General features: G+C 43.6%; 1 protein-coding gene and 1 long non-coding RNA gene across 3 annotated transcripts in view; one reads left to right on the top strand and one right to left on the bottom strand.

Moving 5' to 3' along the window:
• Window positions 1-1,354, bottom strand: part of LOC139591059 (kelch-like protein 7) — a 28,543-nt gene extending 27,189 nt beyond the window's left edge. Inside the window, exon 1 of one of the 2 annotated variants that reach the window (XM_071429191.1) lies at window positions 1,040-1,354. In XM_071429191.1, coding sequence (XP_071285292.1) covers window positions 1,040-1,159 — 120 coding nt within the window. In that variant the 5' untranslated portion in view covers window positions 1,160-1,354. The remainder of the gene's footprint in view (window positions 1-1,039) is intronic. The other variant, XM_071429188.1, reaches the window with a different exon arrangement.
• Window positions 1,355-7,542: 6,188 nt separating this feature from the next.
• On the top strand, window positions 7,543-15,746 carry LOC139591380 (uncharacterized). Its single transcript, XR_011679629.1, has 3 exons — window positions 7,543-7,881; window positions 10,203-10,291; window positions 14,845-15,746. It is a non-coding gene; the product is annotated as an uncharacterized lncRNA (long non-coding RNA).
• The last annotated feature ends 483 nt before the right edge of the window (window positions 15,747-16,229 follow it).

Raw genomic sequence — 16,229 nt, 5'->3', positions numbered from 1 at the left:
CAGAACCAACACCAATACTTGTGAGGTCAGGACCCAGACTGGTGGTGCAGACAGCATTAAAAGATGGGCTGAGCCTCTGACAAGACTAACACTGGAGGACAAGCAACTAAACCCTAGAAGATCCAACACATGACAGTGCCAAGTGTGAAACCCCTACATGGTCTGGGTTTAGAGTCAGCTTTAACTCTGGCTGCACATCACTGTTTTAAACAAAGTTTTACAACCAATCTAGATCCTTCTCTGAGAAGAAAGATTTCTTCATATGCAAGGAGTTACATGTATCATCCTTCTGCTCTTATACAATTAGTTCAATGTCTTTTATAAAAAAATAATTGAAAATTAGTATTTATTTCAGTTTGGACAGCTCAACTGAAATGCACTTGCATGATTGTGATTTTGGTTACCACTCTTGCTCTATTGGTAAACAGAGGGGTCACCTTTAATACTATTAAAATATTGACCATGGAAGCTGATCAGGCAAGAGTTTCACAATTTGAGGCCGGATGAAGCCACCAAACTCCTACACTGCCACTGGCTTCCTAGTGCGATGGCCAGGGGTATCCGAGACAAAAATGCCATCTATGAAACCAAACCATGGGTCTACTCTTCCCTCTCCTCCCGCTGCAGTTTCACTGTTCACAGGGTACACGGTCAATTTGTTCAGAGAAGAGTTTCTGGTCAAAAATCCAGCAGCAGCGCCTTCCCACTGCCCTCGGGGTTCGGTCCGAAACGGGCTCCGTGAACGCTCCAGAGCTGGAGACACTGGGCCATCCATCAACCACAGCCTCATCCTGCCCGACCACCCGCAAGCAAAAACAGATCCACGGCGTCTTCTGCCGGCAGCACCCACACGGCGCCGGCGCACACAAACCGGAGCTCGGCACGCTCGCCGTGCGGCTCCGGAGGCCCGGGGCACCGGCGGTGCCGGCTCCGCTGGGCTCCCCCGCAGTCGGGCCCAAGGGACGGGAAACCCTCGGGACCGGCCCTCAGGGCAGCACGGACCCCGCGGGCTGCCGGCCCCGGCCGGCGCCTCCCGTACCTGCTTGCGCATGGCGTTCATGACGCCCATGAAGGAGGCGAGCAGCTTCGCCTCCTCGCGGGCGGCGAGCTTCTTCTCCGTCTTCTTCTTGCTGCTCTTCTCCGACCCGGGCGCGGCCATGCTCGCCCGCGCTCACCGCCGGCGCGCCGACCCCGCCCGGGAACATGCGCCCGCCGGCAGCCGGGCAGCGAACAGCGCCGTGCCGGCGCTCGGCACCGGGACGGGCCGGGCACACCGAGGGGCGCGGGCGGCTCCCGGAGCGGACGCGGCCTGGGGGCGGGGCCGGGCGCGCTGACGCCATCGGCCGGCGCGCAGCCCCACGCGGGGTAAACAAAGAGTGGGGAGGGGCTCGGCAGCGACACGTGGAGGGCGCGTGCGCGGCGGCCTGAGGGGCGCGGCACTGGGGGCGTGGCTTTGTCGGGAGCACACGCCCTCTCTGGGGCGTGCCCAGGGGGCGGGGCTGGGGGCGGGGCCGTGCGGTCCGGGGGGCGGGGCCGGAGCTCCTTCCCGGGAGCTGCCATCCCGGTCCGGGAAGGGCGCGCCCGGAGCTCCCGCGTCTGGCCGTGCCGCTGGACACCCTGCCGTGCCCCTGACACCCTGCCGTGCCCCGCCCCTGCCCGGAGCACCGGGCTGCCCTGCCCGAAGCACCGGGCTGCCCTGCCCGAGGGGCGGAGGGGCTGCCTCTGCCCCGAGCAATGGTTCCTGCAGCTCCCGCTGGAGGGATCTCGTCCCGCCTTGGCCATCTGTGTCCCGGTCTCACGTGGACTGGCTAAGGAAACAAACGTGATCCAGAAGAAAACATCTTTGTCCTGCCAGCCGTAGCCACCCCGCTCCCAGAAATAATGCCAAAGTTTGGTGCTTTGATTCTCGTTTTTTGAATAGGATAGTGACAGCCAAAGCAGGGTTTTAGTGTGAGTTTGCTGTTCGTGCATTCGTGTCATGTTCTGAATTTTAATTCCACGGATAACAAGGCGTTGAACAGCTTAATGCCATGACTTGAAGGGAGAGAGATTCCTGCGGAAATAACATGAGGCTCCCCTAGTAATAAAATGAATTTTTATTAATAAAAACAAAGTCACTTCGTTCCTGATATCATGTCCCATATGGTAAGATTTAAAAAAATAGACTTTGATATTCTGTGGTTCTGCCATCTAACAATTACTACTACATGGAAGCTGTAAGAATTTTAATGCATTTGACCTTTGCTTTGTTGAAATAAACAAAACTGACACAGCTATCACTTGTCTTTCCAGATTTTATCATATAACAGTAAAAAAAAGAGAAAACTAGGAATGTACTTCTGGCCATTTTCAGATTTCACGGTTTACATCTAGTTTACAAACACATATGTAAACTCTTTACAAAGAGTTTACATATAGAGTTGTAATTTCATCTTGAAGGTAATCATAAGATGCCTGCTTTTTCAGTGGGATGCACAGAAGTAGCTGTGCTGGGAGGATAAATATCTGTGCTGGGTCCTGAGTGCACTGCCATGCTCAGGAAGGTTAGCTGGCCAAGTTAAGGAGTTCAGTTTGTTGCTCCCAAGGTCGGATCCTTTGCTGACACCAGCTGTGGTGAGGAAAGATAAAATCAGAGGTCTGCTCCTCCTTTCCCTGGGGAAGAAGCACAGAATTTACTGCTGATTCCTTTTCCACTGAGAAACAACACGAGCTCTTCCAGGCCCTGCCAGCACTCGGTGTGGCAGCTCCCTTTGCACTGCTCTGTGCCTGGGGTGGGCAGCATTACTGACCTGAGGATCGGCATCAGGGCACAGGAGATATTCAGGGAGCTGCCTGTAACACAGGCAGGCAGCTGGCGTGATGTACATGCCCACGTCAGGCTCACATGAGGGGTCGGCCACACCCGAATTCTGCAAGCAGCTTCAGTGGGACTTGGCAATGAGGGTACCCTGGGATGTGGGGAACTTCTGTACTCCCTAAAGGATGCATACTACAGAGCCAGTTTCTTTCATGGAGTTTTCACTACTACAGACCACAGTACAAGGTGGAGAATTTGTGAGGGAACAGCAAGGGCCACCTGCCCCGAAAGGAATTTTGAGCCAGGAGCAGAGCATACCAAATGTGAAAAACAGCAATCACTTGATTTTAAAATTTTAAAAGTTTATTAGTAATAAAATGGTTCTAAAAATAGTAATATCATTAGAGTAATAAAAAATTGAACTAATTGAGATTAGGACAATATGAGACAATAGAAACAAAGAGTTATGGACAGTCTGGGTTCCTCTTTCTGGGCAAAATAAGCCTGAAAAAGGGCACCTGTTAACAGAGGATTAACCCTTAAAAGCAACAGCCTGTTGCATATTCATACACCTCATACATGATGCATAAATTCCATTCAAACACAGGATTCTGTCTGGTCAGTGTCAGCTTCTTCCTCATAATCCTGATGGCATCTTCAGAGCTGAGCAAGGCGGGAAGAAGTTTGTTTCTCCTGATAAGAGAGCAATAAATTCTCTTTCTCTGAAAGATTCAGGTGTCCTGTGGGTGCTATCTGGTGCAAGTACCTCATTCCTCTCTTTTAAAAAAAGTATATTACATAGCATAGTTTCTATTTTAACATTATTTTATAACCTAAAACTATATTTAACACACTACTTAAGGAAATTAATACAGCACAACTTTCTAACATAGCATAATATATAATATTCATTTTAATATTTACAAAAAGCCAGTCATAAAATACGCATTTTTCACCAAGGCAGCTGGAAGCAGTTGCCTTACCAATAAGAAGCTGGCATGCTGTGTGAGAAAGTTCTAGATTTACTTTAAATTGAAATGCTTTCAGGGTTAAATGTCATCTTATATGAGATAAGATGCTACCCACTTTTCCAATGAAAGCCAGCTATTGTGTGTACATAGAACCATAGAATGGCTTGGGTTGGAAGGATCTTAAAAATCATCTAATCCTGACATCTTCCACTAGATCAGAGTGCTCAGAGCCCCATCCAACCTAGCCTTGAGGTTGGGGGTTGGGGTTGGGGCATCCACAATTTCTGTGGGAGACCTGTTCAATATCTCACCACTGTCACAGTAAGGAATTTATTCCTAATACCTAGCCTAAGTTTCCCCTCTTTTAGTTTCTCCTTATTATTCTTTGTCTTATCACTACAGTTCCTGATGGAGAGTGCCTCTCTGGCTTCCCTGTAAGCCCTGTCCAGGTACTGGAAGGTTGCTATGAGATCTCCACGTAACCTTCTCTTCTCTAGGCTGAACAGCTCCAACTTTCTCAGCCTGACTTCATAGGGGAAGTGCTCCAGTCCTCTTACCAACTTTGTGGCCTCCTCATGTCCATTTTATGCTGGGATGCATATGCAAACATGCACTGCCATGTGTAATTAAACAAATACAAGGAGAACATGTCACAACGGAAAAGCTTCCAAATATGTACTGGTACTAGATTTGAACACCAAGAAATCACCATCTTTGAGGGATGGCAGAAAATACAAGGACAGTAATCTCAGGGACAGAAAACTCTTACTCAAAATTTTGAGGTAAGAACTGGAAAGAAGAGTTAGCTTCTTGTGAATGCTGAGAAACGAAATTGAAATAATCCAAATGATTAGGAAGTTTGTAGCAGATTTAATACAAATGAAAGTGTTGTAATGTACCATGTCTCTTCTATTGAGAATATCACATTGGTATTCTCAATGCACTCTACAAACACTAATAGTTTAATGGTATTTTATCCCTCAATTCACAAACTGATGTTAAAATAAAAAATAGAAAAGGATTATCTTCTAATGCTCGTGATGGGAAAACCATTGGCCCAACACAAACAATATCATATCCATTGTGATTTCAAAAACATATCAAATTACATTTTAAGCCATCAACAAATGCTGCTAAACAGAGTGGTGCAAGATAGATAGATATCCTGAAATGTTTAGTAAACATTACTTCTTTAATATAATAGTATCTAATACATACTTGTGGTAGAGATCTTTCCATCAAGAAGCTGAAGTAATTAATAAACATATTGTACTGAAATGAAAAGATGAGCAAGTCCTGACTTGGCAGTACAGGCCCAGAATGACACAGGGTAACATGTTCAGCTCTTTATGCTAGCCTGGGAGTGAAAGTTAGGATATTTACAGCATCCTTTTCTCTCAGGGGTGCATGTGCTTCTTTGGGCAGGAGGAAGGCAACTCAGTTACTTTGGCATTAATAATTTGGACATTCATAATTTGTTATATACTGTTTCTAAATAGTAACAGTTCACCTGTGCCTTGGTTTTTTTTCTGATTCACAAAGTAAGACAAGATGTAGAAGTTCTGAATGTGAATACATGAGATATCTTATAATGTCACCAAAACAAGTTCTTTCACCCATTGTGCAAGAGGCCAGTCCATACAGAGGGTCAATTTAGTGACACTTCTGTGCAGAAAAGGGTGCTGGGTGGGAAATCCCCAAAGCCAGCACTAGGATTAGGAAAACTTTTCGCTATTTATACATTTTAGCAAATGAAGGAATTAGCATTCATTGGCTACAAGTTATCTCATTCTTTTATTAATTAGTGTTCCTTCTTTTATGGTTAAGACTTCCCTCACTTCTCATGCTAATTAGTCTGCATGCCCAGTTTTCCATTTCTTTTGGTTTGTGGGTATCTTGGGTCAGTGGTGGCAGATCTCCTCCTGCTGAAATGACCTTTTACCCAGTCAGAGCTGATTTCAGCACAGTTGCTGAGTTGGTTTTGTTAGTTTCTCCCTTATCTTGGGGGTTCTGACAAATGTCCTCGTGGCCTGTAAATTCTGCATTCTTTGTGCCCATTATCAGTGGTGAATCCTTCTCCCTCAGGCTTTGTTAACCTCCCCCTAGGTCTGAGATCATTAAAGCATCTCAAGCTCTAAACTTTAACAAGGCAATTCTACCCACAAGTAATTTATCTTTCTGACACCTGGACATCAATTATGTCATAATGATACGGACTTTGTATGGAATCTGCAGGCACACTATGAATTCATCTGTCATTGTTGCAGTTTTGCGTCTTCTCCCTTGAGCCTGTGGTTAGTAACCCATCTCCACATGCCTTTTCTTCATTCAGATGAAGCAGCACTGCTTGCAAGGCCTCTCCTTTCCTTTCCCATTGTCTTGCCTGTAGTGCCTCTGCCTTTTGTGGGCAAAGTGTATGTGTTTGAGAAGATGGGGAAGATGAGGAAAATTGTGGGTCCTAGTAGGAGTGTGAGTGAGGATGGCAGGGTTGTGCTGCATAGAGAGAATATCTCATACCAACTTGCAGTCCCACTTTTGCCCTGAAAGGAAAGCTGCCAAGAGAACCCTGCACTCCTCTCACAGAGATCAGGAGGAATCCCTCTTCCCATGCCAAGTCACCTTGCATCAGAAAGCACAGTGGTGCTCTCTGAAAGATTTCATTCTGATGTGACACTTAGCAGTGCTATGATCTTATTTCTGGCAGCAGTGCCAGCCTCAGATGCCTGTGGTCAGCTCTGGTGGCAGGTGGGGTGCGCTCAGCCCCCCTGGCATGGCTGACCAGCGGGTACGAGCAGCGCTGCTGTCACGGGCACAGCCAGCAGCCCCGGTGAAGAGTGAAACCAAACTGAAACCTGGGACTTGGGGTGGGTAACAGGCTTCATTCAGTGCATGAAGAGGAGCTGGCATGTGTGGCATGAAAGAAAGATTGCCCAGATGAGGCCCAAATTATGAATTTAGCAGACACTGCTTTTAAAACCAGTTCTTTTCAGTTTGGCATCGATTTGTATTCAGTGGATTAGAGAAATACAAACTAACTTGTCACAGCAGAGAGCAAAAATATCAATGACAAATGCTCAGATGAGACTTTACTGGATTAGTGGAAATAGGACATCAAAGAAGAAAATAGACACTTGTTAGAGACAGTATTAAATTAGGGATTGTCAGAAGGTTTAACTTTTTGAAGTGAACTGCATGAGAGTCTCAGGTATATTTCTGACACAGTGGCAAGATACTTCCCAAATTGCAATGTTTCTTATTCTTTTAATCTTAGCCCATCCCAGATACTTATTTTTTTTTTACAAAAGCAACCTCAGGGCTGTTCTCTTTTTATTCCAGAGCAGTCTTTTTTTTTTTTTCCATCCAGCTACATAAAGGAATTTAAACTGTGTTATGCCAGAAGGAGTGCCAGGACAAGTCTTAGCCTTGATGCTTACAAGAGACATAAACTTCAAGGAGAAAATGAGCTTATCACCACATTAGCCAGGGAGCCTTACTGTGTACGTTAAGAAGATCAAAGGTTTATTTCCTTGTACTCCCATGAGCAGTGGGAGAATTCAGACTGCCTGAAATCAATATTCCAGTTCTGACCAGTTCATTCTTAACTGCTGGTCTTCCCAGGAGCTTGGTCTTACTGGGTGCCAGTGGCCTCTATTGAGCGAGGATGTCTTGTCCCACCAAGCTGTGCCAGAGCACAAGGGGAATTTAGTCTGAACAGTTTCTTCATGTTTGAAGTATTTCCAAGGTACTCTTTCATCTACAGTTTACCAGAGGTCATGATTTCTTTCCTTGGAGAGTTGTTTTAATGTTTTGAATGGAGGCTTTCTCACTACTTGTTTCTAGAACCCAAGTACCATTTTCACATGGCTTTATTTCTCTTTTTTTTAAATAAAATTCTTCCTTTTTTTCTTTCTCTCAAGTTTTAGACTTGTGCCTTCAGTGCTAATGAAAGGAAAACTCTTGTTTTCTTACCATGATGTGAACTGTGGCCTACAATAATGCCTGGCATCCCAAATTTTCTGTTCTGACAGATGCATCAGTTGTATTAAACTTTACAGGCAAAGAGAAGAGAGACCAAAATGGATTTATAGTTTATTTGTTCATTCATGATGTAAGGTAGGTGTGGGGTTTTTTTCCCCTTTTTGCATTAAAGATTAAGGTCTTAAAATTAAGATTAATTTGAAAACTTGGACCATGAAATAATTTACAATTGAAGCCACAACTGGCACTTTTCACTCTGTGTAGCTGCAGTGTTTTCTGTGTAATTTTTGCTGCTTGTTCACCCAAGCAAGTAATGCTTATCTGAAAGCAGCACATTTGTGCCAGGGAGCAGGAAGAGCAGGGCTGCCCCAGGAGGGAGCCAGCAGTGGAGGAGACCCCATCCTGACACGTGAATGCCTCCTTGGGCAGGGTGCCTTCCCCCACATCTGAGCAGAGCCAGGGCTGTGACAGGAGCAGCCAATGATCCTGAGGCCATCAGAGGAGCTGTGGATGCCAGTCTGGTCAGGGAGAGAGAAATGACAATTGTTTCTCACAGTGGCTTGTGAGAATTTTAGGGAGTTGTAGGAATGTGATACCTTGTTAGTACAAACAATCTGCAGGTGGTGTTTTTCCACCTTGTTTTCCCGTTCTTCTCAAGGATGGTGTGTGAGAAGTATGTTTTTTATTAACTAGCTAATCAAGTGGAATGTATTCATATAAACTGAAGAATCTTTTGTAACAAAGCCTTCTTTTCTCCTCTTGCATTTGGGTCTCTTGTCTGTTCTTGTGTCATTCTTGGCTCAAGGGTGACAAGGAGCTGCAGCCCCTGGGCAGCCAGCAGGAGTCCTGGGCCAAGGTGCACAGGGCTCTGAAGCCTGCCTGGGTCCTCACAGCTCCAACAGCTTGGATGAGGGAAGTTCTTGGTTTTGGTTTTGAAAGTGTGCCTCCTGCATTCTCCCCAGCTGAATTGAATGCTGTTTATTTGTACTGCTGTAGTAATAGAGCTGCTCTGTGCTTCACTGGTCAGGCTGGGGATGTGCTGGGCTGCTTTGGCCTGGCAGCCAGGATGGGACGTGCCTTCTGTCAGGCAGCTGTCCTCTTCCATGCCAGCATTTCCATTTTAGATTATTGTGGGATGATTTATCGCCAGAGCCAGCCAAAGGCAGTAACTGTGACAAGTGAAAACTCTGGAAACAATCTCCTTTCAGGAACAGATAAAATAAACAAGGCACGGAAAGCAGAGGATTCCCTGAATTGCTGTTTGTCTGACCCCAGCCAGTGGGTAATTCTGCCACAAGAGGTGTTACACAAAGTCATTAACACCTCCTGGAAATAAATGTATTTCCTGGGCTTTGGTGTCACTTGGAACCAAATTCCAGACCTTTTCCTTCATTTAGATTTTCTGCTCTGAAGAACAGTAAATACTTAGGCTGTTTGTAATGCTTCTAAGCTAGCCCACTTCTTTGTCCCTTTGTCAAGGGAAAAACCAATATTTGATGTGTCCTAAAGCCAGTTCAGTAACTACTGTAGCAAGGGTTGTACCAACATAGCAGTAGAGCAGCTGAACATAGCAAGCCCTCTTGTGAAGTATAAGGATTTGGGGTTAGTTTTTCTGTCTCTCTGTAGCACAGACTCCTGCTCTCTGTGATGCATGGGAGCTTGCCAGGGGCTGGGACTGCAGAGCCTGAACCTGCATTTCTGGATACTGCAAAATGGCCTAGACTTCCTTGCCCATGAGAGGGAAAAGCAGCAACCCTAGCAAGGGAGATTTTTGTAACAAGGTCACAAAAAGCACAGGAAAAAAAACCCTAAATGTACAGGGGGATTATTAAAAAAAGTGACCTTGATTTTATTGCTTTAAGTTCTTGGGCATCAGTTTGATGAACACTGAAACATACATTCTTTTTAGTGAGTTTAAAATACCATAACCTCAAAGAGACAACATAAAATAGGATATTGCCATGTCTTCTTCCAGCATGTTCTGCCCTTCAGCATGTTCTAACAATCCCTACCAAGAGCTGTGCTCTCCTTTTGAGAACTAGTCTCTTCTCTTAGGAGAAACCTAGCAGGAAAGATTATTTACACCTAAATAGCCCCTCTTGGGGATGGCTCTCAGTGTTAATAATCCTCTTGCTAAGTAGGGGAATTCAGGCAGTATGTGCTTAAGTGTCTGAACTTGTCTAAGCTCTCAGTAGGTTAACCTCCATGCTGGAAACTGGATCAGACAGTGGTGGAACTGTTTGTGCCAAAGTGCAAACCCATGGGTAAAACTGCTGTCTTGTGCTACAGAGAACATCAGTCTTCCACCACAAGGGTTCCATCAGTTCACAGATCTATTTTCAGCCAAATAATAAACATTATCTGACCTGCCAGTAAAAATCTGTAAATGAACTCTTTAAGTGTGTCTATTTGCAACATAAATTTATAACTTAGTGTCTTTTTTTTTTTTTCTATAGGAACATACAGGGCAATGTAGGAAGAGTGACACCAAGGACTGGGTTTATCTGAGATTGTCTCTGTGAGCTTGACCCACAGCTAAACTGAGGTACAGAAAAGGAGTGTAACACTAACAGTTGAGCAAAGTTTATGCCATCTCACCTACCAAGGAAGGGCTGGAAAACAGAAAAGTTGGCATTAGCAGTTCCAATTCACAACTTTTTACAGATTTCCCAGGGTGAACAAGAGGTATTCCTCAGGCCCTTCTACTTGAATAAGTCAATTAACTACTTCTTGTTCACAGACCAAAAAAAGGAGAAGAAAAGATTGGTCTCATATAACGAAAGCTCTTAGCAGGGCACAAATGTAAATTTTTGAATAGCAACAAAAGAGGAAATGACAAAACTGTCTTCATAGTCATGTTGAATTCTACCATTGCTTAAACGACCTCACAGCCTCTATGCCTCAACAATAGTTGTACATATTATAAACACAAATATAAATGATATAAATATATATGATATAAATGACAGTTGTGTATATATATTTTTAAACGAATCATATTTTTCCACTCCAAATGCTGTCTGGAAGAGGATGCCTTCAAGGAAACAATGTGTGAGTCATCCTCAGGAGACCTACAACTGAGGCACCTCCTTTGGAACAAGGCTGTGTACATTCATCTAAAATAACCAATTATAAACAGTATTATGTTACTCACACAATTGCCCAACAGCCTTAGAAAAAAATCTGGTTTTTTTTTATGACAGTAAGAATTAATGTTGAGTTGTTGATGCTAAAAGCTAGAATAACATCACATGAAGATTAAAATGCCATTTCAGTGATAGTTTATTCTGGATTATGTTAAGAAGTATTAGCCTGTGTTCATTTAAGACTCATAAAATTTTTACTCCTTGTTAAAAACTTATTTGAATGTCTGAATGTAAAAAATACTTTCTGAGGGTTAATGTGGGAACCTTAGGGCAGATGAAGAACTCATCTGTGGACTTGGCAGGTAAGATAACACTCACAAACTTGTGCAGATTGTTCTTTTTTTGTGTACATTTCTGTGTTATGAAAATACTATTATAAAATAGATTTTCGCAAATTCCCAGTGATACGTGGGCTTAATGCTTGCTGTCTGTCTCAAACCCTTGGCTCTAGTTTTGAGTTCTCCCACTCTGAATAGTATGAGAACTAATGCAAGAAAAGAAAGCTTTGAGAAGAGGTAAGTATATGCTAGAGCCTGTTAGTTGCAGGTGAGGGATAGAGGGCCTCACAAAATAAAAACAAGGGCACACCTTGCTCACAAGGAGGAAGACTCTTTTGTGTGACCTGATGCATCAGCTGAAGGACTGTGGGCCCCATCCTACAGTCAGCCGGACCCTGTACAGTGGTAAAGCTTTCTTGTTATTCCTGCTGTTCCATCCTACTGCTGGAGTAGGTCCTGTTGGTCTCACATTCCTGGGCTAACATGCCTGTGCCATGTGGGGCTAGCACAAGAGTGAGCTGAACTTCATTTGCTTCGCTGGGAATTGACAGTTCCCAGGGTGAATAAGGGCTCTAGAAGGAAACCCAGAAAACACTGGTTAGTTAGCAAAGTGAAGGCACTACACAGGCAAGTTCTGTCATTTCAGCATTTACCTGAAGAAAATGAAATGCCTCACCCCTCCAACTCTTCTCTGTCCAGTCACTCATCAGGCTGAGGTTTTTGGAGGTTTTCCATAGGACAGAGGTGAGGGACCTTGAGAGCCTGGGAGTAGCCTGGATGCTGAATGACTGCTGGAGGAGTAGGGATCATTGGTGTTGATAATGCATGTGCTAGTGGGAGAAAGTAGCTTTGAGAAATCACCTTATACAACACTGATGTATTTGTCATGTTCATTTGACTGCACATTTGTTTTGTGGGTAGGAAGAAGCTGGCTTTGAAAGAAACAATTAATGGTGATTAAAAGAAGCTGCTCTGTAGTCAGTTGCTTTCTGGAGCAATCACGAGGGTGGCTAGATTGCCATGTCTCACTGAGTCCTCCACTGACAGTGGTACCTCTATATTTCCCTGCCTGTGATATTTTATGCCTTTCCTTTTTAGTCTTCTTCCACTTGGATTTTCTTGGACCTCTTTTTTACCCTTATTCAGCGACTTTACCTGTAATTTCCCCTTCCTTTTGCCTGAACTTTCTCACCGCTTTTGTTCACAACCTCACAATTCTCTCAAAAGCACGAGCCAAGATTATGCAGCTAGCACATGCTGGACCTGATCCTTGGCACAGATAGCTGGGGGCTGACACAGGAGGTGACCAAGAGAGGGCTGGAAGACTCACTAGACAGGAGGTTGCAGGATGCAGTAATCTGTCTGTATCCAAGCCCAGATGGTGCCGGGTACGTGCTGCATGGATGATGGGAATGGTATGGCTGCTTTCAGTAGTGTATTATCCCTTTATAAAATCATCTGAAATTCAAGGAAATTAATAAAAGTCTTTATGGGTATGTAAAAGTCAGTGCCTGATACACACTGACTTATGATATGGCCCTTATTCAGTTGTGGCAGTGTGTTAGTGTCTCCCCGGTGCTACTGGGATATAATAGAGGCTTTACTGGTTTCCAGCAGGCAGTGAGCAGGGCTATGACACAATCACTGACCCAGTTTTATCTGAAACAAACAATCCTTCTCTCTCCTCCCTGAAAACAATAAGATTGTTAGATCCAAGGCCAAATTCATGTTGTTGTGAGCAGCTGCAAATCCACTGACGTCAGCAGAGCTGTATCCACTTAGGAAAACAGAGAGTCCAGCTCACGGTGGGTCTTTGGATGAATTTCAATTTAATTTCCATCTATCAAAAATTCTCCTCCGTTTTTCTTTAGATGGATATGTTTTTTCCTGTTCTGTGTAGTGCAGGAGTGTGCTGTCAAGAAGCTGCTCCTGTAAGTGATTCTTGCAGTTCTCTACAAAGCAGATTGGAGTCTGGCTGGATGAACTGGCTACATCATGGACAAGCATGAGATTGTAAGAGGAGAAATAACACTTCTGATCTCAAGGGCCCAATAAACATGATATCCCAATGCTGGATCTATGGAGCATAGCAGACAAGTGCAGGTGCTACATGGCCAGCAAGAAGCATGACTGTAATGTTCAAAGGGCTGCTCAAAATGGTCTTAATTTTAGAAGTGGCAGTCACTATGGCTTGATCTTACCAAGTGTCTAAAACATTAGCCCCATTGACCCTGAGTTGCACTAATCTAGAGTGAAGCAGGGAATCAGCACTGCAGGAGTTGGAGTTTCAGAGCAGTCACTGCTGATTGCAAGGATTGATTTTTTCTGTTTTCTTCAGAAGAAGGGAAACTCCACATGGGAATGGAGAAAGTGCTGGAAGGGCATAATGATCTCCACTGGCTTCAGCACCAGCTTCCAGAACAACACTGCTGTGTCTGAATCACAGTGGAGCAGGTTGTTTGACCTTTGGGACAAGAAATTACTTCCAATAGGCTGTGTCTACATTAGATTAGATTAGATTGTGCTAATCCCATTCCCTAATCAGGGCAGCTGCATGGGAGTTGCACTCCAGTTCTTCCCACTGAACTTTCATCTTTCTCAGGAGTTTGTATTCTCAGTGTTGAAATGACAGATAAGTAAACAGGATTTTTCAGGGGAAATATGGCTGCTTATAATTTAGTCAAAATGAGTTTCTGTATGGACTTCTGTACAAGTTAAGAGACTCTGGCAATTCAAGAATGCTCACAGTTCTAACCTTCATTTAAGTGAAGTATTTCCAGATTTCTAAGGAGGACTTTCAGCTGCTGACATGTGCATAATGCAACATCAGCAACAAGGGTCCATTGATGATATTCTTTGTGCAGAGACACATTTAGGCTGGCCTTTGATCCAAGCAGTGTGAATGACAGCAGTTTGGGATGCTTACAGTGGGTTACTGAAAAAAAAATGAGGGTATGTAATAAAATTATTAGCACTGAGATGCAATGATGTGGTGAAAGATCCAGATCTGAATCACTGAGGGAAAACACTGCATGTACAGGATGGATTCTGAATGTCTCATCTTCATCTTACTTAGCCTGAGGCTGTGGGAAGAGCAAACAAAGAACATGTAATTGTTCCCACACAAGAAGAGACAAGCCTACACTGAAAAGATAATGAGTGAAACTAGCAGGATTCAGGGACATGACACACAATCTCCAAGGAGAAACAAACTTCAGTCTGAGACCTTGAATATCAAAAGGAGTTGAAAGACTTATAAACCCTTTGAGAAGACACAGGAGGGGAAGATAACCTTTCAGAAATTCCCTGTGGAGACAAACTGAAGGAGAGAGATTGCAAAGAGAATTTAAATATATCCAACTGTTGAGAGATGTTAGTTGTTTAGATTAAATAAGTAATTTTTAAATAGAATGAGTCAATTAGAGTTAAAATGTTGTACGATTTAGTATGCTATTTGCTTAGTTTTACTTTCTTAGCATGAGTAACTGGATTTGCTGAAGCCTTAAGCCACAAGCTGTGAACTTTCACTGACATCTCTGCTTTTGGCTGGAATAAATTTGTTTTCCTACTAATTTTCCTAGTAGTTTGTACAGTGCTGTGTTTGGGATTCAGTATGAGAATAATATTGATATCACACTGGTGATTTCATTTTTGCTTATTAATGTTTTTCCTAGGTCTTGGACTTTTTTAGTTTGCCATGGTCTATTGGTGAGCAGGTGCACAAGAAGCACAAACCAGAAGAGAAAGAGAATACAGTCGGCAGCAGAAGATGCAACTGGGGGAAATAAGAAGAGTTAAAGGCCTGCCTGTGTGGAGATGAAGAAAGAATCCCATATGGTTTTAGAACACCCCAGATCACAAATCACCATTGAACTGAAAAGTCCCGTGCAGGGCACATGAGGCATGGGTGCATAAATCATAAGGGTGTAATTGCCCAGGGATGCCTTTGTTTGCAGTCTCTCTCTAGACACCCAGATTGAGCTGGCTCTGCTGCTGTATCACTCTAATAAATTTTTTATTCTTAAAAAAATCCAAAGCCAAAACTCTGCTGCAGGAAACCTAAGGTTGAAGGAGAAGGAGAAGGAAACACAACCCAAGAATGAATGTGTGTGTGAACAAGGAGTCAAAAGGGATCATCCATTGGCTCACTGGAGCTGCCCTCTGTCAAGGAGCTCCAGTCCTCTGAGTTAAAGTGTTGGGTCTTGTGTGTGCAGCTCCTTGAATGGTGTGAGAATGCTCAGGCATTCTCCCTCAACACAGCCTCCCTGGCCAGGAGAACAGCAAGCCTGCCTGTGGTATTTTCAGGGTCCCTCATGGCAGGAAGGAAATGATGAATCTGACTCCATGTTCTTAGAAGGCTAATTTATTATTTTATGATATTATATTAAATTAAAGAATGCTATATGAAAACTATACTAAAGAATAGAGAAAGGATATTTACAGAAGGCTTAACAAGACACTAATGAAAAACCTGTGACTCTCGCCAGAGTCCTGACACAGCTGGACCATGATTGGTCATTGAGTAAAAACAATTCACATGTTAGATAAGCAATCTCCAACCACATTCCAAAGCAGCGAAACAGGAGAAGCAAATGAGATCATATTCTTTTCTTTTTTCTCTAAGGATTCTCAGCTTCCCAGGAGAGAAATCCTGGCGAAGGGATTTTTCAGAAAATATGATGGTGACACCCGCCAGTTGTACATGTGGACAGTTTCACAGTTTTAGAGATATTTTTATCTTTCATGTGTAAGTAATAGACCTGTATTTAAGCTGGGCATTCATTACCTCTGTCATTGGCATTGGAGAAAATAGAAGCACAGTCATGTGTGAAGGACTAAGATAGTTGAAACTGATAGTCTGGAAGTGTAGACAGGACCCCAGCAGGAAGAAGAAGCATCATGATATTTCATCACACACACAAAAAAAGATGATAACTAAAGGCTTGGGATGTGGGAAGAAAGAAAGAAAGAAAGAAAGAAAGAAAGAAAGAAAGAAAGAAAGAAAGAAAGAAAGAAAGAAAGAAAGAAAGAAAGAAAGAAAGAAAGAAAGAAAGAAAGA

The sequence above is a fragment of the Agelaius tricolor genome, unplaced genomic scaffold (assembly GCF_023055355.1).
Source record: "Agelaius tricolor isolate 1412-34295 unplaced genomic scaffold, bAgeTri1.0.p SCAF_6, whole genome shotgun sequence".
Classification (NCBI taxonomy): Eukaryota; Metazoa; Chordata; class Aves; order Passeriformes; family Icteridae; genus Agelaius; species Agelaius tricolor.
This window is presented reverse-complemented; position numbering and strand designations above follow the sequence as displayed.